The following is a 27,853-nucleotide window of genomic DNA, read 5'->3' on the forward strand; positions in this document are numbered from 1 at the left end:
AGGAAAGGCAGCAAGAAGGCACAGCAGCCCCCCTGGCTCTCGAGAGACCTAGCGGACCTACTGTGGCTAAAAAGGAAAGCCTACAAAGGATGGAGGACGGGATTCACCTCCAAAAAGGATTACTCCGCGCTGGTCCGGTCCTGCAGGGAGCAAACCAGGAAAGCCAAGGCTGCAACTGAACTCTGACTAGCTTCAGGCATCAAGGACAACAAAAAGTCCTTTTTCAGATATGTGGGGAGCCGGAGGAAAAGCAAGGGCATCATCGGACCCCTGCTGAACCAGATGGGACAACTGACACCCAGGAAAAAGCCAACCTATTAAATAGGTACTTTGTGTCAGTCTTTCATCAGTCACACGGGATGCCCATGCCTGCTATGGGACAGGGAAATCTGGGTGAGGGGGATCCCCTACCCTCCATCAATGCTGACCTCGTGAAGGAACACCTTGAGAAGCTGGATACCTTCAAGTCAGCTGGCCCTGAAAACCTGCACCCCAGGGTACTCAAGGAGCTGGCGAGCGTCATAGCCCAGCCCCTGGCACGGATCTTTGAAAACTCCTGGCGCTCTGGTGTAGTGCCCGAAGACTGGAAGAAGGCCAATGTGGTGCCGATCTTCAAGAAAGGGAGGAGAGTGGATCTGGCTAACTACAGGCCCATTAGCCTGACTTCTATCCTGGGGAAGATCTTGGAAAAGTTTATTAAGGAGGCCATCCTTGATGGACTGGCCCAGGCTAACATTCTAAGGGATAGCCAGCACGGGTTTGTTGCGGGTAGGTCTTGTTTGACCAATCTCATTTCCTTCTATGACCAGGTGACCTATCACCCGGACAAGGGAGAAGAGATTGATGTCATATATCTTGACTTCAGAAAAGCTTTTGATCTGGTATCCCATGATCACCTCTTGGCCAAACTGGCCAGTTGTGGCCTTGGCTCCACCACGATCTGCTGGCTGGGAAATTGGCTTCGTGGTCGGACCCAGAGAGTTGTGATTGATGGCAGTCACTCATCATGGTGCCCTGTGACCAGTGGGGTCCCTCAAGGCTCTGTCCTTGGACCCATACTGTTCAACATCTTCATTAACGATGTGGACACTGGAGTCAGGAGTGGACTGGCTAAGTTCGCCGATGACACCAAACTTTGGGGCAAAGCATCCACACCAGAAGATAGGTAGGTGATCCAGGCTGACCTGGACAAGCTCAGCAAATGGGCAGACGAGAACCTCATGGTGTTTAACACCGAAAAATGCAAGGTTCTCCACCTTGGGAGGAAAAACCTGCAGCACCCTTATAGGCTCGGCAGTGCTACGTTGGTTAGCACTACAGAAGAAAAAGACTTGGGGGTCATCATTGACCACAAGATGAACATGAGCCTGCAATGCGATGCTGTGGCTAGTAAAGCGACCAAAATGCTGGCATGCATCCATAGATGCTTCTCGAGCAAATCCCGGGACGTCATTCTCCCCTTGTACTCGGCCTCGGTGAGGCCGCAGCTGGAGTACTGCGTCCAGTTTTGGGCTCCACAATTCAAAAAGGATGTGGAGAAGCTTGAGAGAGTCCAGAGGAGAGCCACGCGCATGATCAGAGGTCAGGAAAACAGATCTTACGATGACAGGCTGAGAGCCATGGGACTCTTTAACCTGGAAAAGCGCAGGCTCAGGGGTGATCTGATGGCCACCTATAAGTTTATCGGGGTGACCACCAGGATCTGGGGGAATGTTTGTTCACCAGAGCGCCCCAAGGGATGACGAGGTCGAACGGTCACAAACTCCTGCAAGACCGTTTCAGGCTGGACATAAGGAAGAATTTCTTTACTGTCCAAGCCCCCAAGGTCTGGAACGGTCTGCCAGCGGAGGTGGTTCAAGCACCTACATTGAACACCTTCAAGAGTAAATTGGATGCTTATCTTGCTGGGATCCTATGACCCCAGCTGACTTCCTGCCCTTTGGGCAGGGGGCTGGACTCGATGATCTCCCGAGGTCCCTTCCAGCCCTAATGTCTATGAAATCTGTGAAAAGGCCCCAGTCTGCGCGTGCGTGCGCACACACACACACACACACACACACACACACAACCCTATCCTCAAAAAAATTCAATCTATGCACATGATGACATTGTTCAGTTAAATAATAACTACTTCTTGTATAGCGCTGCTTGTACATAAATCTCAAAGTTTATAATTTCCCTTTTTATAGATGGGAAACTGACCATGGTGCTAAATAAAATGGGGTGGGGGAAAACTAATGATGAACTCTAAAAACTAGTGTAACAAGTTAGCAGTAAAAGCATATTGCTTTCTATCCTGCAGCTTGCCCAGAGGAAAATTCAGGAAATACTGGCTCAGGTAAGAAGGCAACAGCAACAGCAAAAAACAGCGCAAAGTGGACAGCCTCAGCCAAGACGAAAATAAAGGTTTAGAAAATGGCCCATCGGAGACAGATGCCAGACCAAAGACAGACTGTGTTACAGATGGACAGGTGATGAACACCTGTTGGAGTTATATGCAGAAGTTCCACCAAGCCAGTCACCTGTTTGAGGACCAGGCAACCATTGAATGCTGTCTCTGACAATGTATTCTTTAAGCTCTCTCAAACTTTTGAAACCCAGCTTTAAAATAAGGACCCCTTCACTTCCCTTTGTTCTATTCTCACAATTTAACATAAACTCGTTAGTCTTTTTTTATTGTTCTTATTATTCCCCAACAATTTTAGAACTTGGTTTAATGAAGCTTTCTCTTCTGAGTTCACTGGTTGAAAAAAAAAAGGCATTGCTCTTATGGGTCCAGTCATAAAAGAAAACACAATTGGAGGGTGGGATTGTGGGTGGGTTAGGGTTAGAGCAAGGGCATTGACAAGAGTTTAAGTGTTAGTCCCGATATTAAACAAGTAGCATTTTTTAAAAATTTGGTTGCATTTTTACATAACACTGCCATGAATAACCTAAGGGGAAGTGTTGTATGGTGTTGGCCAGGGCATAAAAAGATAAATATGCATTTTACTAAACTACCTCAGGCATTTAGTACCTCAATGAGAAATTGTTCCTTTTTGCTTTTTTTTTTCTTTTGGTATTTTGTATACTTTATAAAGCTAATAGTTCTTGAGCATTTTATTTTTTTAAAAAAATTAAAATTTGATCAGCCACCAGCCTGGAGTACTTATGGAATTACTGGGGGAAAAATACAGTAGGATGCTTCTAGCTGCTGGCTGATGGGAGTAAGATGGATAAAAATACAGCCTCAGATTTTCTGAAGGGTTTCGACACCATCATTTGTTTAAAAAAAATTCAGTGAATGTTCAAAAGATAGCGAATGATGCCAATATTCTGATAGTAGCAATGCCGTTTATTTTTGTTTTAAGATGGGATGAAAAAGTTTGTGATGGTACTTTATTGGGAACAGAACAAGGAAGTGATGGCAAGAGGCTGGGGTTGGGGGAAAAAATTAGAAGGCTGCAGGAGGCTGAATTTTGGTTTTTTTGTGCTACTTGATTGAATGCATGAACCCTTTGTGCCTTTGACCATCACTACCTAATAATGCTACATTTAAACATTTGCAGCCCATTTGGACTTTGCCATTCTGTTCAAAGAGCAAGCTTCATCTTCAGTTTGATAGAATACTTGGTCTGCCAGGGCATGTTTAAGGCCACGTGGTCCTTGTTGCTCACTGCAGATCGCATCATACTGCTTTCAGTTACCACGATGGGGGAAGGTCAAACACTGTTTGATCACATGTAAAGATAATGAAAGGCTAAGTTTACATATCCAGCCGCTGTTATGGGCCACACTAAGCCACTTTGAAGGTTTTAAAACTATAAGGAAAGAAAAAACCCTCTTTTGCCTGGCTTATAATAGATGCAGCAGGATTTATGCACGTTCTGCAACCAACCATTAGAGGAAAAAAAATGTCAAAAGGCAGGGATAATAGGAAAGCTACCAAATTTTTTTAATTTCAGAATGTAATTTGAATAATGATTGTGGTAATATTACACATTCAAGTTTCTACAATAAACTTCAGTCTACCTCAGTTTTAAAAATGTGGCAACACATGGTGCATAAAGACTGCTGTGTGTGTGTGTGTGTGCGCGTGCGCGCCTGTATGTGTGTGGTCTACAGAGCCATGCTATTACCTCTGAACCTTTTTTTGTGATGTTTTTGTGCATGAGATGATCAGAATCACCATGCTGCACTGATTTGAGGGGCACAACTAGCAAAAAACATTTGTTTCATCATTTTGTTGATCTACCTCTTAGATTCATATTGAAATAGAGGCATTTCTACATAGAATAGATACTTTTCCCAAAGATCATTGTTGTACAGATTAGATAATTTTTGAAAATGGTCTGAAGTGTTTTTCCTGCATCTCTTCTTTACTAATTGGTTTAAAAACCACCAACTTATGTTGTAGTTTTAGCAGAGAAAAATGAAAGTTTCTTTTCCTTTTTGACAGTGACCTTCATCTAGCCTTAGATTTTTTCTTACAATGACTTTAAAATTACCGAAGTATGAAAAGTCATAGCATTTTAATTTTCGTTGAGACTTAAGCCTAAGTCCGATGTTCCTTGCTTAACATTTGAGAAGGATTTGACTTATTTCCCATAAAAGTTATTTTACGAATAGGTGCTGCATTTACATCTGCTGACTTAAATACTGTCATCTCTCAAATTTCTAGACTTAGTGTGGTAAATCATGTTTTTATTTTCAATTGAGATTTGGTAATTTGGAGTATTTTGGAATAGCTAGAAAGTAAATGCTGTAAATGATTTCAACATCTGCAAAGTATGGATCATTTTTCATCTGTAATGTGCCCCCCAACGCAGCTCCACTTGCCAGATGCCTCTGAATGGAATAAAGAGTTTAACTCCTATCATCAGATGTAGTTGTGGTTTTTTGTGTTTTAAAAATAGGATGCAATATATCTGCAAAATTATTTAAGTTTGTTCTAATCAAGTGTGTGTGGTTTAGATTTTGTTTTTAATTACTTTTTTTTCCATTTGTCTTTTTCTATAATAGCCATTGGGTAAGGAGCAGCAGCAATCTACAGATATTCTAAAGCCCTGATGGCTAGAATTTTTGCCATGGTCAAGAGTAGCATTGGTCTCAAGTTTTGCAACTTCTGTTATCCCCTCCCCATATCAGTACTACACCACCTGCTTCATGGTTTCATTGCTGCTTTACTAGCTGTGTCTACATGAGACGCTGATTATGCAGTAGCATCATGTGGCAGGAAGCGTGATGCGACACTACTCCACAGTCAGTGTCATGAAAACTATGTTCCATGGTGAGACTGTGCAGTAACTCCACTTACCGCTCAGTCATTTCGTACTTGTTTACTTGTATAAACAAGTACGAAATGACTGCAGTAGCAACTGCTCAGTTAGCATCTAGTGTAGGCACAGCCGTTATGTAGGGTCCTTATTCCGAGTGGCCTAGGTAGGTCTCTTTGGAAAGGCTCTACACACGTTACAACCAAGAGTAAATGCCAAGGAAAGAGATTGGGGTTGTCTGCAGGGAGGTTGGGGGTAAGGGATATTAGTGTTGCTTTCTTTGGCGGGGGGAGAGGGGCAGAGGGAGCTGCTATCTGCACTTGTCCTTTGCTTCAGCTTCCTTCAGATTGGTCATGTAAATCCCACAGTCCCTGGAATTTTAGAATCTGCAGTGCTGGTGCACAGAAGTGACATTCTTGTCCCTAGCTTCCAGGTTCCTAAGGGATATCTACCCTTTAATTTCTAGTAATGCCCTTTTCACTGAAAAGGGACCTGGTAAATGGGGCTTTTTGTTCAGCAGAGGTAGAATAAAAATATATTTGACATTTCTTTGGAAGAAGAACTGACTAAGAGAATCCAGAACAATTGTTTTACTTCATAGCTGTTTTATATTCCACTTTTGTTTGTCTTTATGATTTAAATATCAGGTACTCCTGCAAGAAGAGGGAAGTGAAAAACCAGTGCCAGGAGGGGGCTGTGCTGTCATGTCACAAAGACTTAGTCTTAGCATGGAAAGAGGCTGTAGCTAGCTTTGAGGTCAGGGATGCTGCTTAAAGCTTAATTTAAGAATTGGCATTGTTCCCACTTACTGTTTGGCAGAAAGATTTTAAAAATAGCCACCTTGTGTTACAACTGGAGCATTTATGGTAGCTACAATTCATGCTGTTTAAGCATTTTATTATTCCATTTTTACCTGCTATAACCTCTGAAGCTGTGGGCTGTAATTTTCAAGATCCACGCTCTGTGCAGCAGTGTAGATTAAATTGTACATGGAATACAATTTAATGTAAAAAAAAAATGCCACATTAAAAAGGTTATGCTTGCCATACTTAGGCACTTAAGCCAGGATATGTCAAAGTTAAAGGGTATGCACAACTCCAGCTATTCCCCATGGCTAGGTACAGATGTTACACCAGTGGTTGGCAATGTTTTTGAGCAGTGCCAAAAAACCCTGCAAACTCAACTTGGAAGATGTTGGCGTGCTGAAGTACATGGTGGGGGAACTGTTTTTGTGGCAGCACTGCCCCAACCCCTTTCCCACCACCCACCCCAAGGTGTGTGCTAAGCAAAATGCCTTTGTGTGCCCACTCTGGCACCCATGCCTGCCCCTGCGTTATACACATCACACATTAAGCAGGCAGAAAGTACTTTAAAGCAATAACTAAACAGACATTAACAGCTCTTAGAGTGTTTTAAAAATGGCAGATTGCACTCTAAGTTAACCTTGATAGATGTGTACAAACCTAAAGCACTTTCTGTTAAAGCTTTTTATCGAATATCGAGATCCCATTGAGGATTAACTTAGGAGTGTGATTGCTGCCATCCCAGGCAGTGCTGTGCAGGACTGTGATCTAGCCTTGGGCAGAAAGTTCTGCTTGGAGCCTGGGCTGGCCCCACCCCCTCAGCTGTCACTGACACTTGTCCCTGCAGTGCACAGCTGCTTGGTGGTAGGGAGGGCTATGGGGAAGGGGTTTGGGGTCTCTCCCCTTCCAGCTGCTAGTGACAGTTGCCAGCTGGCCAGGGACATGCACATGCGAAAGGGGCCACTCTGGTAGCCTCTTAATAGGAGACACTAGACAGATAGTGTAGATTATAAAACATATCTTTTAAAATGGTTTGTGAAACAAAGGCTTCAGAGGAGCTCTTGCCTCACTCGGGACACACTGTATTCACAGACTTTAATTAACTGTCCTACATACATATAGTACAGACTGCACTGCATGGGTATTTAAAATTGCAGAATTGTTCTAAAATAACAGTGCTGAGAATCAGTACGTGATTAGGCAGTTAGACTCCTTTGCAATACAGATGCAGCCAGAATGACAGCTCTTACTGCATGTAGGGAGAATACAGCCATTTCCTAATGAAGCAATCCTAACTTCATAGCAATGAAATTTTAGGGGATCTAGTCACAAAGGGCAAACGTATGACCCCTGCAATTCATATTTATATTTAAATTTATATTCATATTTAATGTGGAATTAAGTTACAAATACATTTTGAAACAACAAAATTCATCTGAATTCGCTCTTACTGCTCTAAGTAGAGGAAGAAAACTGGTAATAGCGGTAACAGCAAATGCAGAACCCCAAGTTACTTTGTTTTGTAGGTAAAGCAGATCAAAAGCATGAATTTGCGAAGTGTGGGTAAAAGGCAGTTTTGAAGGCCCAATCCTGAGGGCGAGGCAAATTGTTCCCCCTCTGCTGGTTCATAAAAGAGAGTGGCTTACCACTGCTCCTAGCTAAGTGAGTTACTCTACCTCCAAGAGAGGAGGATCTACTCAACAGTTACTTTGCTTCAGTCTTCACAAAAAAATTAAGCTGCAGCCAGACACCTAATAATAAGGATTATGTGGCTAAGGAAAGGAGCAATCTGAGGGAGGAGATAACAAGAGATTTTGTTGAGTCTGAATGAATTCAAGACAGCAGGGCTTGATCTCCTTTGAAAGAGAAACTACTTGGGTGAATGAAGGGAATGCTGTGGATATAGTGAATCTGGTCTTCAGCAAAGCTTTTGACAAGGTCCTACATGATCTCAAATTGGAGATGTATGGGCTAGATAAAATTTCTACAAGATGGATAGATAACTAGCTCAATAGCCTCAAGCAAAAGGTAATAATGGGTCCATGTCAGAATGATGGGAGGTTAAGCAGAGTCCCACAGGGGTCTGTTCTGGGTCTGGTGCTATTCAGTACCTTTATTAACAATTTGGATGCTGGTATAGTTTCTTGAGCAAGTTTGCAGATAACAAAATTGGGAAGGACATATTGGAGGATACAAGCACAATTCAGAAGGATCTCAACAGATTGGAAGGTTGGGTTAGAGTCTCTAGAGCATGAGTCGGAAATGTTTTTGGACGGAGTGCTGAAAACACCTGCAAACTCAGCTTGTAAGATGTTGGCATGCCAGGGCAGATGGTGGGGGAGCTGCAAGGGGCCTGATCCTTGTTGTGGCAGTGCAGCCCCAGCCCCTTCCCTGCCCCCAGATGCGCATGCCAAGCAAAATGGCTTTGTGTGCCACACTCTGGCACCCATACGGGGGTTGCCTACCCCTGCTCTACAGCTAATGGGATGAAGTTCAGTGTAGGCAAATGCAAGGTGCTACATGTTGGAAGCAATAATCAAAAACACAGATATAAAATGCATGACACTTGGCTGGATGGCAGCACTGTGGAAAAGAACTGGGTAGTCCTGGTAGAACACAGACTGAATATGAGTCTGCAGTGTGATGCACAGCTCTACTGTATTGGGGTTGAGAAGGAATTTTACCCCATCATCAGATTGGTACAAACAGGGGGGTTTTGATTTCCTCAGTAGTGGGTGATATAACCCTCTACCTGGGATCTCTTGAGCATATATTAACAAATAGAAGCAGGACACTGGCTGGCATGGCTCCCCTACTTTTAATCAGTGGCAGATCAGGGTTTTAGGTCTATGTTAGCAGTAAGCTTATATAGAATTTAGATCATAGATTCTTTAGGATGGTTCAAATAAATATTGATCCTGCCTCAGGCAGGGGGTTGGATTAAATGACCTCTGGAGGTCCTTTCCAGCTCTACTTCCCTGTGATCTCTAGCTGAGATATTTTTTTGCCTGCTTAACAACAAACTTTTCCCACTAACTTAAAATGTTAGTATTTATATAGATTCAGGCAGGCTAATACTTAGCCATTCCCATCCTCTATTATCTTAATGCTCCACTTATTAAAATGTCACATGTACAGGGGATAATACCTACATAACTAAATAGCATTAATGAAATAACTATAAGGATAGGTTTAATATACCATAGATGCAGAATGCTGAAGAAAGCAGTTTTTTGCTTCCTTCATCAACATCTGGTTTATTGTTAATATTAACATACTATTTGGCTACCAATAACTTACATTTCATTGTAACATTTTATATTTGTGTTAATGGGATTGGTTTAATCAGACAGCAAGATTTTTTTTGTAACATAAAACCTGCCAATGCCACCTTTTATTAGTATGTCTATATAAGAGTATCATAACTGCTTACCTACAACTTTGTTATGCTTTGTGTTAACCAGTAGTTTTCTGTTCATGACTATTTAAATAGTAATCAAAATAAAGTAAGCTCTTTGTATAGAGGAAAATAGGGTTCATCTTTCTTTACAAAAGAATGAAAGTGACAGACTCTCTACTGTTACCAACCTGAATCACTAAGTAAAACATGACCTCAGTTTCCTACCCATCCAAAGCAATGAGATCATACAGCCCTGTCATAAACTTGCTTATGTCCATTGTGGAAGTTAGGTAACAAGCGCTCCATTAAATATGGTATTCACTTACTGTCCTAACCAGGTGTGGTATTGCCTTCAAGTCATTCTATCTTTGCTTCAAAGCACCAAGTTCCTCCTCTTCCTTCCAAGAGTTAGCCAACTCAGTTTGCAACCAAAAACTAATTCAACTTTATTTAAAACATGAAGTGGTGAATGCTGTTAGCTGCATTATACATATGACATTCTTTTCCTGAAAGAAAGATCTTGATCACTTTTGTTGAGATTCGAGTCCAAATATGAAGTCATCTGGTAATGACTCTGAAACCATCTCTGCTAACTGGTCATCATAAGACCGGAGGGTCCATAACTTTTCCAGTTCATAAATCTCTCTCGTCTCTGGAAGCATGAGATGGATCACTATGCTACCTGTAGAAGACAAAGTGTCACAATAAACTAGCAGCAAATGGATAGTTCATCTCTAGTGGAAACACTAGCACCTTGATATGCCTTAATTATTTCAGGAGAATGTGTTAGCATGCAGTACCAAATGCTATAAGAACATTTCACTACATTGCTATTTTATACATTTAGTTTTACTTCAGCAGTTTCAAGTTCCTCTACTTCCAATGCTAGTGCCAATCCAATTATAATGGCGCTCTGAAAACAAGGGTGAGTTGTTTTTTTCTTTCAGTGTTATGACTCATGACACTGATATGAAGCAAGAACTATACTGGGAAGTGAAAAGCAGATAATCTAGTATCCAGAGACAGAATGGTGAGGTGTATACGTAAGAAGTAGTGTTTTATAAGTACAGACTAGTTATCACTGATGGACAGAAACTTAGGCATTCTCCTATGAAATGGTATAAGCACAACAGAATGCCAGAAATATATTTAAAATGTATAGGTTTTTTGTAGTATATAAAAGAGCAATAGCTTTAACTGCAAAACTTAAGTAGGCTTTGATAAGTTAGTTGCCTGTATCTGTTAATTTGTATTTACTTTACTCCTTTCGGCTTCTCAGCTTGCTTTCAGAACATGGCTTGTATGTAAAATAATAAAAGGAATATCATTTGTGCTATTGGATTAAATAATTAAGAGTCTGCAGGAAGTTATACATTCTGCAACTTCAGTAGTTCTCAACCTTTTTGACTCAAGCTATCCCTCTTTAGGGTCAAGGCAGCATTCAGAAAATTCCAGCTCTTAGTTTTCACTGATTTTTAACTGTAGAAAATGGAGCAGTTTTTCTGTTGCAAAGAACTCAGGAGGGTCACAGCATGTCAAATGTTTTTAATACTATGAATTCTTATTTGAAATCTTTGGGCTTATGTTTTCCCACCTAAGCGCTAACACTGCATGGCATTCTGAGAACCTGAAAGGACCTCAAGACACCCCACAGTGCAATGGCACCCTGGTTGAGAATCACTGTGCTACTTCAGAGCAGAAAAAATGACTTTAAATAATTGGATTCTTTTTATTTAAATCAGTTTCTTTATTTAATCACTTTTTATTTTTAAAGATGCTTTTAAAAAAAAAATAAACCTATATCAAGGTACATTTTAAGATATGTTAAAGCTCAAAGATATTATCATGGAATAGAGAGAACTTCTAATTATATAGTATGAGACAATATAGTCATGTAACTTTTTTAGAAAAAAGTTGTGTATATATAGGTCACAACAGGCCATGGACTATTAGGGGCCCACTCTTACTGGGGTTCTCAGAAGCTCCTCTATAGATTAGTAAAGATTAAGGAAAACCACTCTACCCAACAGGACTCAGTGCTCAGTCTAGAAAATCCCATTAAGCATCTCTGTGATGCTTAGTTTCAGTTCTCAAACTGTGGATTTGTGTCTCCAGCTAAAACATCCTTGTTAACAGCAGCATATGGAAATGAGAGAGAAACGAGGATCTTGGCCTTCTCTGATAAAAAAAAAACAAAAAACAAACCAACACAATTTTTTAATTGGAAAAAAAAAACCAAAACCACACTATCCAAAAATCCACATTTTTCCATGATCAAAATTAAACATCACCAATATATAGAATTTTTTTAAGTCAGAGAAAACCAGGATCCCTGGAGATAAGATCCGATTTACCTACCCATCAGCCATATCGTCTCTGCAAGTTGCATGTACAGAGTTAAACCTTTACCTCTCTCTCTAAAAGTGAAACGTTTCAAGAAGTTAAATGAATTGTTGGGGGTGGAGAAGATCTGGCCAAGTAGGAGGAGAACGGAGATAAATGCAAGGAGAAAGGGGCAATAGAAACCAATGAGAAACATTCTGAGTAGAATTTTGTTGAAATTGCAAAACACTTTTGTAACAACCGCTTTGCAGCAGCTGCTCTGAAGAAAGCAGGAGGAACCAAACTAATTTTCCCACAAGATGTGTGATGGAACTCAGCAGTGGACTATTTTGAGCAATATAGTGAGAACTGGCCTAATCTGATGACAATTTATGAACAAAATTGTGACAAAAAAAGATGGAACCGTCATAGCCAAAAGTTCTCAACATTGGGCTAAAGAGAAACATAGAACATATGCCGATTATCCTTACCAGTGCTTTACAGAAAATAATCACTTAAATTTCAAGTATAAAGCCAACATGAACATAGTACTGAAAAACTGCAGCAGTGTATGTGCGCATCTGATACAAGTTTTGAAGGTGGTTGTCACCTTGTGTAGGGTTTGCAAGCCAGTCAATTGACTGGTCAAATATTATCAATTGACTGTATTTTTCAACTGGTTAAAGATTATAGCAATTTTACCAAAAATAAACTTCTTGGGGACTTTTGACAGAAATATTGGGGGGGAGGGGGTTTACATTTCCTAGTGGAAAAATTAAATGATACTTTTCTGTGCATTATGACTATAACCTATTGGCAATTTTATTTATTTTTATTTTTTTTTTTACAATTTTGGCTCAATTTCTCACTCTATTAATTTTAATGGATGTTTTTGTTTTACAGCAATAAGTTAAAATGGTCTCCTACTTGCCATTTCTGGCATCGTTACGCCACAACACAAATTTTGCAGCCCTTCCTAAGATGCTTTTAATGATGGAAGTGGTTCTTTTTTCTAAATATTTAAACTTTGTCTCATTAGAAGTGCCCATTGAAGGAGAAGTGTACCTTGAGGCCCAAATCTTTTGAAAATATATTTGTACACTGCTTTAAACAGGAACAGGGAAGTTAATTGTAATCCTTTTAAGCTCTTCATTTATCAGACAAAATCTTGTAATTAACAGAACAATGGAGGAATGTGAATTCAACAGTTCCATAATAACTACATAACGCATATTCAATTCCCTTTTATACTTTGACAGTAACCATAAGAAAATCATTTTTCTAGGTGCCTCATGAAGACAATCTCTTCTGCTCTTTGATCCCTACTCTGGCAAGAGCTATTTTTAGTCGAGAACTGTTTTTCCATTCATCTCAAAGCCACCAATCTTCTTCTATATAGAAATTTAGTGGAATTCATGAAAAAAAAAAAACCCTCAACTTATAAAAATCAAGCCTTTCTATATCTCCAAACCTTTTTGCAGCTAGAGCTTACAGTGAGATGCTTCTTTCAACCTCTCACAGAACAAGCATTTGTGAAATTAATACACATTTACCAAAATCAATGCACATCCAATCATCTGTGTCTTTCCCTTCAATATGGACATGAGGATCATCATCTTGTTTCAGATGCTTGTACTGAAAAAGAAAAAGCAGCAAATTGACATGAAAATAAATATTTCAAAAAATCTATTTTCATGTAATGCAAGCTAATCTTGTCTACAGAATTTACTCTGAATGTGGAATGAAAAAGACCAATACTGGAACAACATATCCATTTGTGGACTTTTAAAAAAATAAAAATAAGAGTTGGAAAGGGTTTGAAATAGAGATACTAGCCACCCAGTTACCAAATAAAACAAGAGCAGCACTATTTTCCTGCATTAATGAGAACATGAACTGCACCTCCATTATGGGGACAGAAAGGGAATAGGGGCCTTCAGGAAAAAGTTTTTAATAGCTAAACACAGATTTTTTTTGTGCCTGAAGTAGAAAAAGATACAGCATACACCATGGGATAAGGCATAATAGATATGAACTGTATTAGACACAGCTGTAATTGGGCTTTTTAAAAATTCATGCTGAAATTTTGTCTGAATCAAACCTGCAGGAGAGTAAAACTAACATTTCCACAATGCATGCCTGCTGAGTAAAAGGCAACAATAGGTATCACGGCGCAGTTCATACAGTGCACTAAAGGGGACTGGAAAAAGAAACGGACCGACTTAGTGCGGCCTATCCAGCAGCACCCTACCAGTTGATAGTGTTTATATAGCAGATACAACACTCAAGTCCTAGACATTAACTGGTGCACAGCCACCTTGTCTGCAATAAGTGCTCTGGCCCCTGTTGCCTCAAACAGCAGTCTCAGGCTTATTAAGCTTCCTGATTTTTATAAGGACATCACTAATATCAGGCTCTTCTCCAGGATTCCTGAGATCAGGATCCTCACTCTATTTCAGGCAGCTAAGAGAGTGGTACCTGAAATCTTTCTAAAGGCTTTAGCAGGGACTTCCTCTTCTTCTGCAACTTTCATCCAGCTCCTCTACACCTCAAGGTTAAAGCCTACAGGACTATAAAGAGGAGGGGAAAGAAGTCTAGCAAGGAGTCAATCAGTAAAAGGCTAGAGAATGCAAGAGAGATTCAGACAGAAGTAACAGGCATGGTATGAAGGGTCCTCCAGTTTAAAAACAAAAACAAAACGTAAATGAATTTCAGTCTGAGAGGAGCAGTTTCTGAGAAACCCACCAAATGTACAGACAACAATGTACATGAACATGGGAACAGAGAAGGGAAATCTTGGCTCAAGTTTACATTAAAAAAAATAAACCCAAGGACTGGAGGGACACTAGCAAATGCAAAGAAATGAGCCACAAGCTTGCAGAACACAAACAGAATAGCTGAGCAAACCCCAGCAGATGGAAGCAGCTGTGCTTTCTTCGTAATGCACTTCTAATAAACAGGTGTGCTCCTACAGCAGTTCTTGCCTCTGCAAGTCTTGTGGGCAGACCTATATCACTACAGGAATGTATCAACATGATATTTAGTTTTTGCATTGGAAAACAAGGGCAGAGGAAAAGCTCACAGGAGTCTGACATGATGAGCGGAGGGAAAATGTCTTTTCTATACACTCAAGTAGTTGTGGGCCGCAAGAAACCAATAAGCCCAATTCTAACTAAAGCTGCTGCTCACCATTTTTCTCTAGCCATGCAGCACTAACTCTCACAAGCAAAGGTTCTAACACATGGTTTTCCAGCAGCTAGCTAGATCTTTTCCATTAAATTTACCTATGATTTCTATCAGCTGCATAAGTATTCCTCACTAAATTTAAAATCATCACATGAGGCAGGGGGTAGGATGTGGTTGTTATGAGAGACTACGTAAGCGTATCTTTAACAAAGTAATCTTCAAAACCACTAGTCTCAGATTAAAATGTTTTTAGACCTTCTCATGAAAAAAAGGCAGAGAAGTTGCATATTGTAATTATGTAAAGTAATCAGAAGAGTTAAGCCGCTACATTTAATGTTATAATAGCACCAATGTGCCCTACTCATGTTCTAGAGGCCCACTGTGTAAGGTGATGTATGTAAAAAAAAAAAAAAAGAACCCAAGCTATAGTTTTGAGCCATGCTGGTACCCTGCACAGGTGTTACTGGAGCTAGAAACTAGGTCTACATTCATAGGTCTCCATCACAAGGCATTATCAGGGTGCATTCACCTGCACCCCACAACAAGCAGATATGGCCTCTTAAATTTCCCACCCCATCACAGCCTAACAGAAGCCAAGTAGCCAGTGGCTTTCAAACTGGTAATCAGTCCAAAGCAGGTCTCTGTCCCAGGTGGTGAGGGACTCCTCCATTTAGAACACCAGAAAAGCAAGACTTTTACTCAACAACTTTTACAAGTGCAAGTATAATACAAACAGTTACGTGCCTGGCCTGAACACTTCCCTCCCTAGCCACATTGAGTGTCTGGGAATTTCCATAATGCTGGCATTCCTTTTTTCCACACTAATTTCTGCCCTTTCCCCAGATGATCTTTGGATCCCTTTTGCTTGCACGAAAAATAAAGGGACAGCTAAATCCAGTATTTAAGATCAGACCTTTTATTAGGTACTATGTTTTTTCATAGCAGTATGCTGTTTTTTTTCTTAGCATATACAACTAAGTTTTACTTTCACCATTATAAAATACCATATATAACCCCAAAGTCGCTTGCACTATCCTCTCTGTTTTGAAAGTCCTAATTTTTTATTCCCCCGAACTGCATTACAACCTCCGGGTATGGAGAGATCTTTCTCTCAGAATTTACTCTGTGAGAGAGCATATTTCTAGCTACTCTTTTGTGCTATGGGCCATATGAGCAATATTAAACCTCTCCTTGCTTGGCATTCTGTTATGGTTGCAAAAATGAGACCATTTAACTTCACAGAATATGTTTCGGATTAAGAGAGACATAGAAGTAAGCATCCTACCATTTTCACCAAGTACTGTGCCATTGCCTGGACATGTCTTGTAGAAGTTCCACTCACAATTATAAAGTAGTCACTGTAATTAAACTCTGGAGGCACCTGAATGACACAAATGTCTTTGGCATTTTCCTGCCTTAGTAAATTTACAACAAAATCAATGCTGAAGTTGGAAAGTGTTTGACCTAGAACAGAAAAGAACAGTGACTTAATAGGAAGCACTTTCATGATTATTGTAAAAATATTCAGTTTTGTTGTTCTGAGATGCCTATAATGAAGAGATGTCTGCTACCATAGCAATACGGGTTTTGAGAGAGAAAAAATTAAAATATATAAAAATAGGCTTCCTGTGATGTGACAGGTCTTTGTCACACTGTCATAAGGGATAAAGATCCATTTGTTCTCTGTCCCAACCATCATCTCACCCAGTTTTGCTAACATTAAGGTAAACAACAAGGTTTTTCTATGCAGCCAGATTAAATAAGTCCATTTACAAACTGATCTGGACTCATTCATGCAAGGGGAATAACCACACACACAACTGACCAGCTCTGAACTTGCATCATGCACCTGTAGGACACAGGGGCCCTGACAACCAGCCTTTCCGGCAGGTGTCCCATAAATGAACCCTGCGTTTTGTCCGAGCGCCACTCCGAGCCCTTTCCTGTGCCCAATCTACTGCGCAGCTTTCTGCTCCCGGCCCCGCACTCCCTCCTGATCTACTGTTCTGCCCTGCGCTCCCTGATAACCTGCTGCTCTGCTTCCTGCTCCCAGCCTTGTAATCCCTGTCTGGTCTAGTGCTCCGTTTTCCGCTCCCTGCCCCAATGCACTCCTGTGCTTCCCGCTCCCGGCTGCGCGTTCGATCCGCTGCTCTGGCTTTTGCTGCCAGGCCTGCGCCCCCCGGCCGGATCTACTGCTCCACCTTGTGCTCCCGCTCCCTATGCAGCGCCGACCATTACCCACCCGCCCCCGGCCTCACCTGGCGCCCCGCACGCCGCTTTCTCCACGCCGCCGCTCAGAGCCCGGCCAGCGGCCACCTCCGGCTGCAGCCCGCAGCCCGCGGAGCCCTGGCCGAGCCGCCGGGAAGGCGCCTTCGGGGCGCGCGCGGCCGCCAACGGCAGTAACAACCGGCCCAGCCAGCGGCCCCGCGCCCACATACCAGCCACACAGCCGAGCGTTGGGCCGCGCCGCGCCTGCGCCGGAACCCGCCCCGCCTGCTGCGCGCGAGTCCTGCCACCATTGGCCAACTTGGATAGCGGGCCTGCCTCTGATTGGCCACGCGCCTGTCGGTCAAGCCCCACGGGTTGGGCGGGACTAGAGACGGCCTGCGCACTACCTCCAGCTTCCAACCCGGGGCGGGGGCGGGGCCGGGGGGAAAGGGCGGAATTGCCAGCAGCTGCCGTTGGGGGCAGGGCCTCCCAGCGGCTCCGCAAGCCTGAAGCTGCAGTGCGGTCCCTGGGTTTTTGTTGGGGTTGGTGGGGACAAGAAAGAAAGTGGAGCATCATCAGCAACAGAGGAAAATATTGTAGTCAAACAAGGCAATTGCGGATAAAATCAGCACGTTGCATTCATGCCTGACAGAAAACACTCAAATAAGACGTGCGCCTCGTAGCAGGCAGAGTGGTCTCGCTGGTGCCAACTGCCCTCAAGCGTTTAATCACCCTCCCCCTCAATCAAATCCAGGACGAGCACATCCCAACTGCAGAGACTTGCCCAGCCTGACGAAAGGTTTTTAAACCCGAAACCTAGCTAATTTTTTCCCCCCAACAATATGAGTTGGTCTAATAAAAGAGATCAGATTCACCCGAAGAACCTTGTCTATCAGATGGAGCCATTTCTGGCAAAAGTGCAGCAGACACCGCTGAACTCCAAGCTCGTCTGTGAAATGCTTTCTGAGGGCACCGGTTGTGGAAACTAGTCTGACCCCTTTCACCCCCTTCGCATCCTCATTGGGACTGTTGGTCATGTTGCTGATAATGACAATGCCCCTGAAGCAGCAGGTTGAAGATTTTTTAAAGAATTGGTACAAAAATAGGGTGTGAGGTGTTAAATGCAGTGTCTAAATAAGTCAAGTGTAGACTTCCTTAGAAGTTTTTAAGACCAGGCTGGACAAAGCCTTGGTTGGGATGAGATACTTGGGGATCGTCCTCCTCTGAGCAGGGGTTCACTAGACTAGGTGACCTCCTGAGGTCCCTTCCAACCCTCATTTTCTATGGATCTATGAAGAGTCTGAAAAAAAAGTCATTCAAAGACCAAACGGTGTCAAGCCAGCTGCTCCTCTTATTTCCACCCAGCTTTTCCCATTACTTCAGGGCTTAATATCATGAAGTATTGAAATCATGCTTGTGTCAAACTAACCCATTTTCTACTGCATTCATGTTTCCACTGCAGTCATATGATACACTGGAAACAGCAGAGAGCGCTGGTATCTGGACCCATCTGCTTTTGTTTGGCACACCACCCTACTACACCCAATTCCACCCTCCTCCAAAAAGTTAAAGGTTAGAGGCGATTCTAAGTTCACTCATGAAGTTGCCTTGGGAGGAGCTTGAGAGTCTTTATCTCTGACAGTTCACATGAATATATTAGCATATTTATTACTGTGGTGAACATTAAACACTACAGCCCAGGCTGGAGGCATTAGTCACAGTAGCAACCCTACAGTTAAAATTGGGATGACCAAATCTATTCTAAGCCTTAATTTTCACACCATTGTGACATCCAAAGAAAATGCTTCTGGAGAGTTCTCCCTAAAAGTTACATTGTTGTAGGAACAACATTAACAACATCTGAAAAGACATTTTTAATTGCCTAGGAAAAAATATCATTTTTTAATAATGCAATTTCACAGCTCAAAATGAGATAAATTTGCAACATTTGCACTTGCTTTACAACTTGTTCTTGACTTAGTATTTGATTCTATATTGCTTTTAAGCAAGAGGCTTATTTAGTTTGACTCTCTTCTCTTTTTGAGGCGCAATTATTTGGTATAGTTTTCTAAACTACTGGTTATGCTAAGGGTTTGCTTGAAGTTTACACATCTTGTAACATTTGTTACCACTTGTTCATCAACTTTTGGCTGAAATAAAATTATATTTATCCTGATCTGTTCTGGGATTGAATTCCACAGCTTTGGGCTGGTGGCTGAGAAAGCTCTCCTTATATTTCAAGTTGTTTAGGTAGGAAGACAATAGAAGCAGTTGAAAACTCAGAATTCACCACCAAGAACAGAAAAGGATGACATGATATTGCCTATTACTTGTAGTCTTCTTTATGCCTACAGGGTAACTGGAAATTCCTTTGGTTCATTTTTTAGGGGTAGCAACTCTTCCAAGGATTAGAAATTAGATGACTCACTTGACTTTGATTTGATGCCATCCCTTTACACACCTCTTTACATCTCTTTGAAATCACTAGATAGTTTATTTTCCAATACAGCAGTCAGATCCCATTACATACAACCAGATTTATTGGAAGTTATTGCACTGAAGACAGAAAATAAAAGGTTGTAAAAGTTTAATCAGCTGGCATGAAATTTAAAAGTTCTTCAAGCTGTTAAATGTATTTAAGTTAAAGTATAAAATGAATTACATTTCAAAGCATGGCAGAAAGCTACTTATTGTATAAATGAGCATTAGATGCCTCTGATCTCTTGCTTAGCTTGTTGAATTCTCCTGGAAGTAACATGCTGTTGCTGTTTAAAAAGAAAATTATTTAGAACCTAGAACTGGGATCTTTGGTTGAATCATGGAATTCGATAAACTTTCCCCTCTTCCAAGTTAGAAGAACACTGACAAAATACAGTTTACCACTTTTCTGTCACTATGTGTATAGCAACAACTTTTATTTAAGATCATAATTTGTGTTATATATTTTCTTTTTACGATTTTGCTCTTTTAATCTGAAAATTAGGACTGTGTGTACATACAACAAGTTTTACTAATGCTCTCTGTAAGGCTAAAAATGCATTTGAGGAATTTTTTTTGAAGGAATTCTAATCAACATGCAAATAAATGTTCAGTATTCCTGTTCTCTGCCACAGGAAGTTTCAGCTCCTATCTGTGGTATGAAACTACAGTCTTCAGTTTCTGAACAAGAAAAATGGAGACTACAGCCATAATCTACTCAACACCTTATGCCTATTTAAGATATCAATGCTGCAAGCATTTACTAAACTCATGTGTCAATTATCTGTCAGAGCTCCATTCAGTGCAGCAAAAGTGCCTGGGGGGGGATGGGCAGTGGGCAGCTTTAACTTTCTTGAATTGTTTGCATCTTCAAATAGCCTTGGATGGCATTCACTTATTGCCCGGACACTGTAGCCAATTTATAGACAATTATCACTGAACATAGTAGAGTTTTGGCCATGTGACATTTTCTCTCGCCTCACCCCAATGTAATCCCTATGTTAAGTGATATTACCTACCCATCTTCATCCCTATGCGCTGGCATTCTCAATGTTACCAGTAAAATAGGCTTCCACCAGTCTGGGATCTGACCTCCTTACTATGTATATCAAACAAATTAGATTGTTCAGGTTCTTTAGATAAACTATGTCAAGTTAGAATGGTGTATGGCTGTAGTTAAATTAGCGATAAATGCCAAAGTGATAGATGCTTCATAAATATGAATGCTAGATTGCTAGGATTTAATGCATATGTCAAAACCCAACAAATCTTAATATTCGTATTGAAGACTTTTCCTTTCTCTCCTTCATTCTTTCTTTGGTTGCATTCAAGTTTGTTTTTTTTAATTTCTCCCCTAGATTTATAGATGTTATGGTCAAAAAGAACCATTCAGTTAATCTTGTCTAACCTACTATGACTGTACTGTTTGTTACATATGTCAAAGTACTTCACCCAGTAATTTCTTCAACAAGCCCAAATAATAAGATGTATAAGAGCATTGTAGTGACCAACTTGATATTTTTTACTCATATTTTTCCAGATGACCACAGCAGAATTAAAAAAGGAGCAAGTTGTGAGAGCAACTGCTAGTCACAGAGGTGTGTCACAGATGAGCAATTGTTGAACATTTCAAATGATTAAAAGATGTGTGCATGTGTGTGATGGGTCACATGTATGGCATCAGGCAACTGCTACTAAAAGCATAGCAAAATATGGTTCTCTCTCTCTCTACAAGAACTAAGAAAGTTGTAAAAATGCTCCAGATTCTAAGGATATAGGTTGTCAGTGACTGGTTTTCAAAAATTAATTGAGTGAAATTAACCACCCATCTAAAAAACTAAAAGAGGTAGTTTTATTCCAATTTTAACTGTTCCATCAAATTATCTGGTTAGACCCTTGCTAGCTACAGGCATACCTTGGAGATATTGCGGGTTCGGTTCCAGACTACCGCAATAAAGCGAATATCGCAACAAAGCGAGTCACACGAATTTTTTGGTTTCCCAGTGCATATAAAAGTTATGTTTACACTATACTGTAGTCTATTAAGTGTGCGATAGCATTATGTCTAAAAAAAAATGTACATACCTTAATTAAAAAATACTTTATTGCTAAAAAATGCGAAGTGAGCAAATGCTGTTGGAAAAATGGCGCCGATAGACTTGCTTGAGGCAGGGTTGCCACAAACCTTCAATTGGTAAAAAACCCCAATATCTGTGAAGTGCAATAAAGCGAAGCGCAATAAAATGAGGTATGCCTGTATTTACTCATTTCCTGATCCTTCTTCTTGCTTCCACAAGCAAGACTTTCCATAATCCACTTCCATTCTTGTTTTTATTTCTAAGACATCAACCGTAAAATGCCCAGTCTCAAATTCTATGTATGGTATTACAAGAGTGACTGGCTAAAAGACAGGGTTTTACTAGATCACTTAACAAAGAAATCAATGGGAGATTTGTAGTTGAAAATTAACACAGGGCAGCAAGCAAAGCCACATTTTCCATCGGATTTACCTTTTCATAGGCTTCTTAGTGGAAAAGCAGGAACTGGAAAAACTCTGCCTGAGGTTTTTATTTATATGGGGGAAATAGTCAAAGAAGAAGGGAATGGAAGAAATGAATAGCTATTTAGATGGAAAAAAAGTGAGAAAAGTGGGGGAAAGCTCTTGCAGTTGAATTCTATCAAACTTTATGAAGCACTGCTATCCTAATCTTCATCTGTAGACCTAACATGTGTCTACTCCTCTGGAGGATCACAACCCACTACTGCCTATTGCTTTGCCAGTTCAGAATCCCCAGGACCAATCAGTCAAAATAACCTTTACTAAAGGCAGTAGCACTACTTTGTCTATTGTCCTGATACTAGCGATTTAGATTTACAAAGTGGTCACAATGATTACTAGCCAAATCTTTCCATCTCACAAAACACAGACTGAGAGATGCATACAAACAGGGGAATAAGCAAGTACATTGGGACTAGGGAATCTTTATTTAAGACTCCAAAATGTTTACCTTTTTAAATTAATTCTTCTTTCGAGAGTCAGATCATAAGTAAATCTCAGCTATTCCATTTCTCTGAAAGAGGCCATCTTACGTTGCTAAAATGCACTGAGACACAAAATATTATTGATCAATCTACATGCGTTTGCAGTTTACCAGACCCCTGTGCTTATATAACAGAGACATTCATTGAAGCACAATTCAGATGTAAGCCTCATCCATACACAGTGTACAATTAGAAGTTAGACTAAAGATTTAAACAATTCTTGGTTTGCTTTTCAGCAGAGGATCCCTCTCATTGCTTCCACCAAAAAGAACTGCTTTGAAATTGCTGAAGTAAACGCTCAGTACGTCATGGTTCACTGCTTGCCCTGTACTTCTTTCAATAGGTTTATACTTTTTGTATCTCCTGAAAGAAACATTGTTCAAGTTAGCTACTAAAAGGGTATTTTAGTGTTTGCACATTTTAAGATTCAACTAATGAATATAGAGATATATCTCTACACTGTATTAGACCACAATAGGGAGCACCGCCATCAAAACAAACTCTGCCACTTGCTCCCACTCTGTGGTGTTTCATGATGCAAAAAATGCCATTGGAGTTTAGTGTCACTGTAATGAGCACACCAAGACTGAGTACATCAGAGCTGTGCTGGGTGTGTTCTACAAAGTAGCAATATGGCATTTTTTGGCAATCAGCATGTGTGAAGTGGGAGCAAAGGGGTGGGTGGGTTCCTGTTTCCATTGGCTAAGTTCGCTGATGATAATTTTGGGGCATAGTGTCCACACCTGAGGACAGGCTAGTGATCCAGGCTGACTTGGACAAACTTAGAAAGTGGGCAGATACAAACCTGATGATGTTCAATACTGATAAATGTAAGGTACTCCACCTTGGGGAAAAAAGCCCACAGCATACTTAGAGGCTCGGCAGTGCTACACTTGCTGGCACCACTGCTGAAAGAGACTTGGGGGTCATGATTGACCACAAGATGAATATGAGCCACCAATATAATATTGCAGCTGGTAAAGCAAACAAAACTCTGGCTCGCATCCATAGATGCTTCTCAAGTAAATCCCAGGATGTCATCTTCCTGCTGTACTCGGCCTTGGTGAGGCTGCGGCTGCAGTACTGCATCTAATTCTGGGCTCCACAATTCAAGAAGGATGTCAAGAAGCTTGAGAGAGTCCAGAGGAGAGCCATAAGCATGATCAGAGGGCAAGAGAATAGGCCTTATGAAGAGAGGCTGAGAGCCAGGGGAGTCTTCAGCCTGGAAAAGTGCAGGCTCAGGGGGACCTGGTGGCTGCCTATAAGTACACAAGGGGTATGCAACAGGATCTGGGAGAACATCTGTTCACCAGAGCGCCACAAGGAAAAAAACAAAGACCAATGGTCATAAACTCCTCCAAGACCATTTTAGGCCGGACATAAGGAAAAATTTCTTTACTGTCCGAGACTCCAAGACCTGGAATAGACTCCCTCCAGAAGTGGTGCAAGCACCTACTCTGGACTCATTCAAGAAACGCTCGGATGCTTATCTTGCTGGGATCCTTTGACTCTACCTGACTTCCTGCCCTCGGGGCAGGGGTTGGACGTGATGATCTTCAAGGTCCCTTCCAGCCCTAACATCTATGAAATCTATTGCAGCATGCCTTACCAGACAACCCATTATTTGTGCAATGTCTTCTTTCATTCTTTCCCACAAATGTAAATTACCACAGATGCCACTTGAAACTAAGGCTGGGCCAAACTAGGAAGTTTTACCAGCATAACCGTGTTGGTTAGTAACGTGGGAAAACCTCACCTCAAACTGGCATGCCTACATCAAAAAAAAAAAGTCCTAGTGAAGATACAATTGTTTTAGCAAGAAAGGCATTTTGTCAATATAGTTTATTTCTCTTGAAGAAGGCTTAAGCTACACCAGCAAAAAAACTCTTTTCTTGATATTGCTGTATTTCCACTATGGGATCTGCTGGTACAGCTACACAATTAGAGTTAAATCAGCCAACTATTTTAAGTAAAAACAAAACCTAATTCTGAATGATTGTGTTAGAGCTGCCAGGTTTATAGACATTATTGAGACACATTTCCATTGAGGATTTTCACCAGTTTTGCACAGGCTTGTATGTACATACACACAGGTCTGCATATTACTGGAAATGAGAAGATGTTGTACGTCTCTCTTCCCACATTATCACATTGCATTTCTGAGGTTCTGGAAGCAGAATGATGCTACCTATGATTTTTTTAAAGCATATTTAGTTCTGAAAGGATTCTAACATGCATTCCCAGGTACTCTGATATTCTAACCAGGCTGTAAAGGGTTCTGATCTTAATGCAGTCCCTAGACTAAAAAACTCCCTGTCCAAACAGTCTCAGGGGAACTGTACAAGAACCCAGCTTGTAACAATTTTTAAACCGAGTCATAATTACAGATAGGAGGTTTTTTTGCTCAAAGGGAACAGGAACAGTGTGTAATGTCCTAAGTGACATGGACAATAAATATTAATGCTGACAGAATGCAAGTCTGAAGGACAAATTAACTCAATAATTAGAAGAAGTGGGAATACTCTTAGCTACCAGTACACAAATAATTTATATGATAAATTTAGCCTTTTTTTCTATTGTAAAATCTCATGTGGGGATAGTCATTCTGTATACATTTGTACACTATCTAGCACAATAAGATCCTGACCTGATAAAACCCAATGATGCAATAATAAATGTTTTTGTTTGTGAAATTCCTGTAAACCCATTACTGTTTTCTCAATGTGTTTATCATTCAGAGTTATTCAATTAATTGAACATTAATTGAATAATTTTGATGAATATTTCTTGGTCTGGAGAATATTAATAACACATAGTTGCAAATATTTAAAATGTTCAATTTAAGCCTTGTTGGTTAGTTTTGATTGGCTTGGTATGGTTTCAGTTTGCTGATTGGAAGGGCATGTCTACACGTTGCCCTACAGTGATGTAGCGATGCACTACGTCACCCCATGGTGTGCTACAGTGACATAGTGATCATGTGGGTCTACATGCGATCACCAGCTATGTCGTTGTAGCAGCATGCTCCTCCAGCATAGTGCACCACTACAGTGACATAGTGGCGAAGTCTAACTGTACACTGTGCACAAGTGCAGTAGCCAGCCATATTGTGCCGTGCTTTGGTACTTAACAAATGGAAGTACTAAAGCAGGGTGCTGTAGTAATGTCACCATACAGCAATGTGTAGATGTGCCCGAAGAGTACAGTTCTTTGAATCAGCTGACCATTTCATAGAGTCTTAGAAAATTAGGGTTGGAAGGGACATCAGGAGGTCCCTTCTAGTCCAACCCCCTGCTCAAAGCAGGACCATCCCCAACTAAATCATTCCAGCCAGGGCCTTGTCAAGCCAGCCCTTAAAAACCTCCAAGGATGGAGGTTCTACCACTTCTCTGGGTAACCTGTTCCAGTGTTTTACTACCTTCCTAGTGGGAATTTTTTTCCTAATATCCAACTCAAACCTCCCTTGCTGCAACTTGAGACATTGCTCCTTGTTCTATCACCACTGAGAACAGTCTAGCTCCATCCTCTTTGGGACCACCCTTTAGGTAGTTAAAGGCTGCTATCAAATCCCCTCTCAGTTTTCTCTTCTGCAGACTACATAAACCCAGTTCCCTCTACCTGCCCTCATAAGTCATGTGCCCCAACCCCCAAGCCATTTTTGTTGCTCTCCACTGGACTCTCTAACTTGTCCACAACCTGTCTAGAGTGGAGGCCCAAAACTGGACACAGTACTCCAGATGTGGCCTCACCAGTGCAAAATAGAGTGGAATAATTACTTCCCTTGATCTGCTGGCAATGCTCCTACTAATGCAGCCTACTATACTGTTAGCCTTCTTGGCAACAAGGGCACACAACTGACTCATACATCTGATTGTCCATTGTAACCCCCAGGTCCTTTTCTGCAGAGTTGGTCCTTAGCCAATCAGTCCCCAGGCTGTAGTGGTGAATGGAATTCTTTTGTCCTAAGCCCAGGACTGTGCTTATTTGTGCTTATATATTTAATATTTCCCAATAAATTCTTTAAAATTTGGTGACTTTGGGAGAATTGTAGCCAGTAAATTTGGTGGAATATTTGTGGAAAGCAAACAAATATTGATATAAATGTAGCTGAAATAAATTCTGATTTTTATATAACAGAATATCTATACAATTTTTTTCAGTGTTCTGATCAGCTTGTACCTATTAGACCCAACAACTTACTTGTAAAGAAGGAAAGTCACAATGACCACAAACACCACCAAGAAACAAAAGGAGATCAAGACACCTTGTGCTGTCCTAGAAGATGATCCTGGAATTTGAACACAAAATGTTTAAAATATTAGCTTTGTTATCTTTGCTGTGAGATACAATTGTCTGGCATCATTGTTCTTTCTGACAGGCAGATTTAAAAGGTGTAGCATATTTAATACTTCTTTCATGCTAAGGAATAGGGTTCAGCACTTTAAAAAAAAAAGAACACGAAAACATTTACAGATTGTAGAATCAAATCCTTTCCTGATGCTAATGGAGCTCTGAATCTGACTTTATATGTTAGACACATGAGACATACTGCTTGCTGTCTCTTAACATACAATTACTTTACAGAATGAAAATATACTGAAGGGCTAGTTGATAGCCCTCAAAATTTAATTTGTTTCAACGGGACTTAAAACCAGATTCACAGAGTGAATTTGAGAGTGCAGCTGACTTTCTGAATGTGATTTTCAGACATTCCTAAATGTCCATCTGCATCTTGAAAAACTTATATACCTTTAAAAAACTGGCAAAGTACCCTCAGATGGTTAACTGGCCTAGAGTTATTAAAGTGAATAGGGAGGTGAAGACACTGAATAAGGAAAGAAATAAAGACTGGTTCATTGGCCAGGGTACAAGCCTAATAGTTGGAAGACCTGGATTCAGTTCCTGGTTCTACCACAGGTCTCTTAGGTAGAACTGGACAAACCAGTGTATGTTCAAATCCTATTTTACCTTCACATACATAAGTGGTACTTAGGAAGTACCACTAACCATAAGCCATATAACCAGAATCTTTGGTACTTAGGATCCCTCTATGCTTTATCAGTATTATGCAATTAACTGGCTAATTGCACAATTAATTGAAATCAGTTACACATACTAATTATGCCCTACAAAGTTCAAGCACCCTGGGAGAGGGCCCT

The 27,853-nt window shown here is 40.8% G+C and overlaps 3 protein-coding genes across 5 annotated transcripts in view; 1 reads left to right on the forward strand and 2 right to left on the reverse strand.

Annotated features, from left to right (window-relative positions):
- The window catches only part of IGF2BP3 (insulin like growth factor 2 mRNA binding protein 3), a 160,118-nt gene extending 155,263 nt beyond the window's left edge, over positions 1-4,855 (forward strand). For all 3 annotated transcript variants that reach the window (XM_090046769.1, XM_090046770.1, XM_090046768.1), the window contains one exon: positions 2,303-4,855. In XM_090046769.1, the coding sequence (XP_089902895.1) occupies positions 2,303-2,404 (102 nt within the window). In that variant the 3' untranslated portion in view covers positions 2,405-4,855. The remainder of the gene's footprint in view (positions 1-2,302) is intronic.
- A 5,024-nt stretch (positions 4,856-9,879) lies between these two features.
- MALSU1 (mitochondrial assembly of ribosomal large subunit 1) lies at positions 9,880-17,449 on the reverse strand. Its single transcript, XM_090046771.1, has 4 exons — positions 17,225-17,449; positions 16,252-16,430; positions 13,334-13,415; positions 9,880-10,140 (listed from the first exon to the last, which is right to left on the reverse strand). The coding sequence occupies exons 1-4, from the start codon at positions 17,400-17,402 to the stop codon at positions 9,983-9,985; spliced, it is 597 nt and encodes a 198-aa protein (XP_089902897.1). The 5' UTR covers positions 17,403-17,449; the 3' UTR covers positions 9,880-9,982.
- Positions 17,450-19,073: 1,624 nt separating this feature from the next.
- Positions 19,074-27,853, reverse strand: part of GPNMB (glycoprotein nmb) — a 29,006-nt gene continuing 20,226 nt past the window's right edge. Inside the window, exons 11-12 of the mRNA XM_090046772.1 lie at positions 26,895-26,982; positions 19,074-23,057 (exon numbers count right to left, since the gene is read on the reverse strand). Coding sequence (XP_089902898.1) covers positions 22,904-23,057; positions 26,895-26,982 — 242 coding nt within the window. The 3' untranslated portion in view covers positions 19,074-22,903. The remainder of the gene's footprint in view (positions 23,058-26,894; positions 26,983-27,853) is intronic.

This window comes from Crocodylus siamensis, chromosome 5 (genome assembly GCF_052110815.1).
Source record: "Crocodylus siamensis isolate JL-2025a chromosome 5, ASM5211081v1, whole genome shotgun sequence".
Classification (NCBI taxonomy): Eukaryota; Metazoa; Chordata; order Crocodylia; family Crocodylidae; genus Crocodylus; species Crocodylus siamensis.

Coding starts and splice junctions, on each gene's coding strand:
- MALSU1 (XM_090046771.1), bottom strand. CDS start 17,402: ATGTGGGCGCGGGGCCGCTGGCTGGGCCGGTTGTTACTGCCGTTGGCG. Junction 16,431..17,224: donor AGCGGCGTGCGGGGCGCCAG/GTGAGGCCGGGG, acceptor TTTCTGTTCTAG/GTCAAACACTTTCCAACTTC. Junction 10,141..13,333: donor TTGGATGTGCATTGATTTTG/GTAAATGTGTAT, acceptor TGTCTTCTACAG/GTAGCATAGTGATCCATCTC.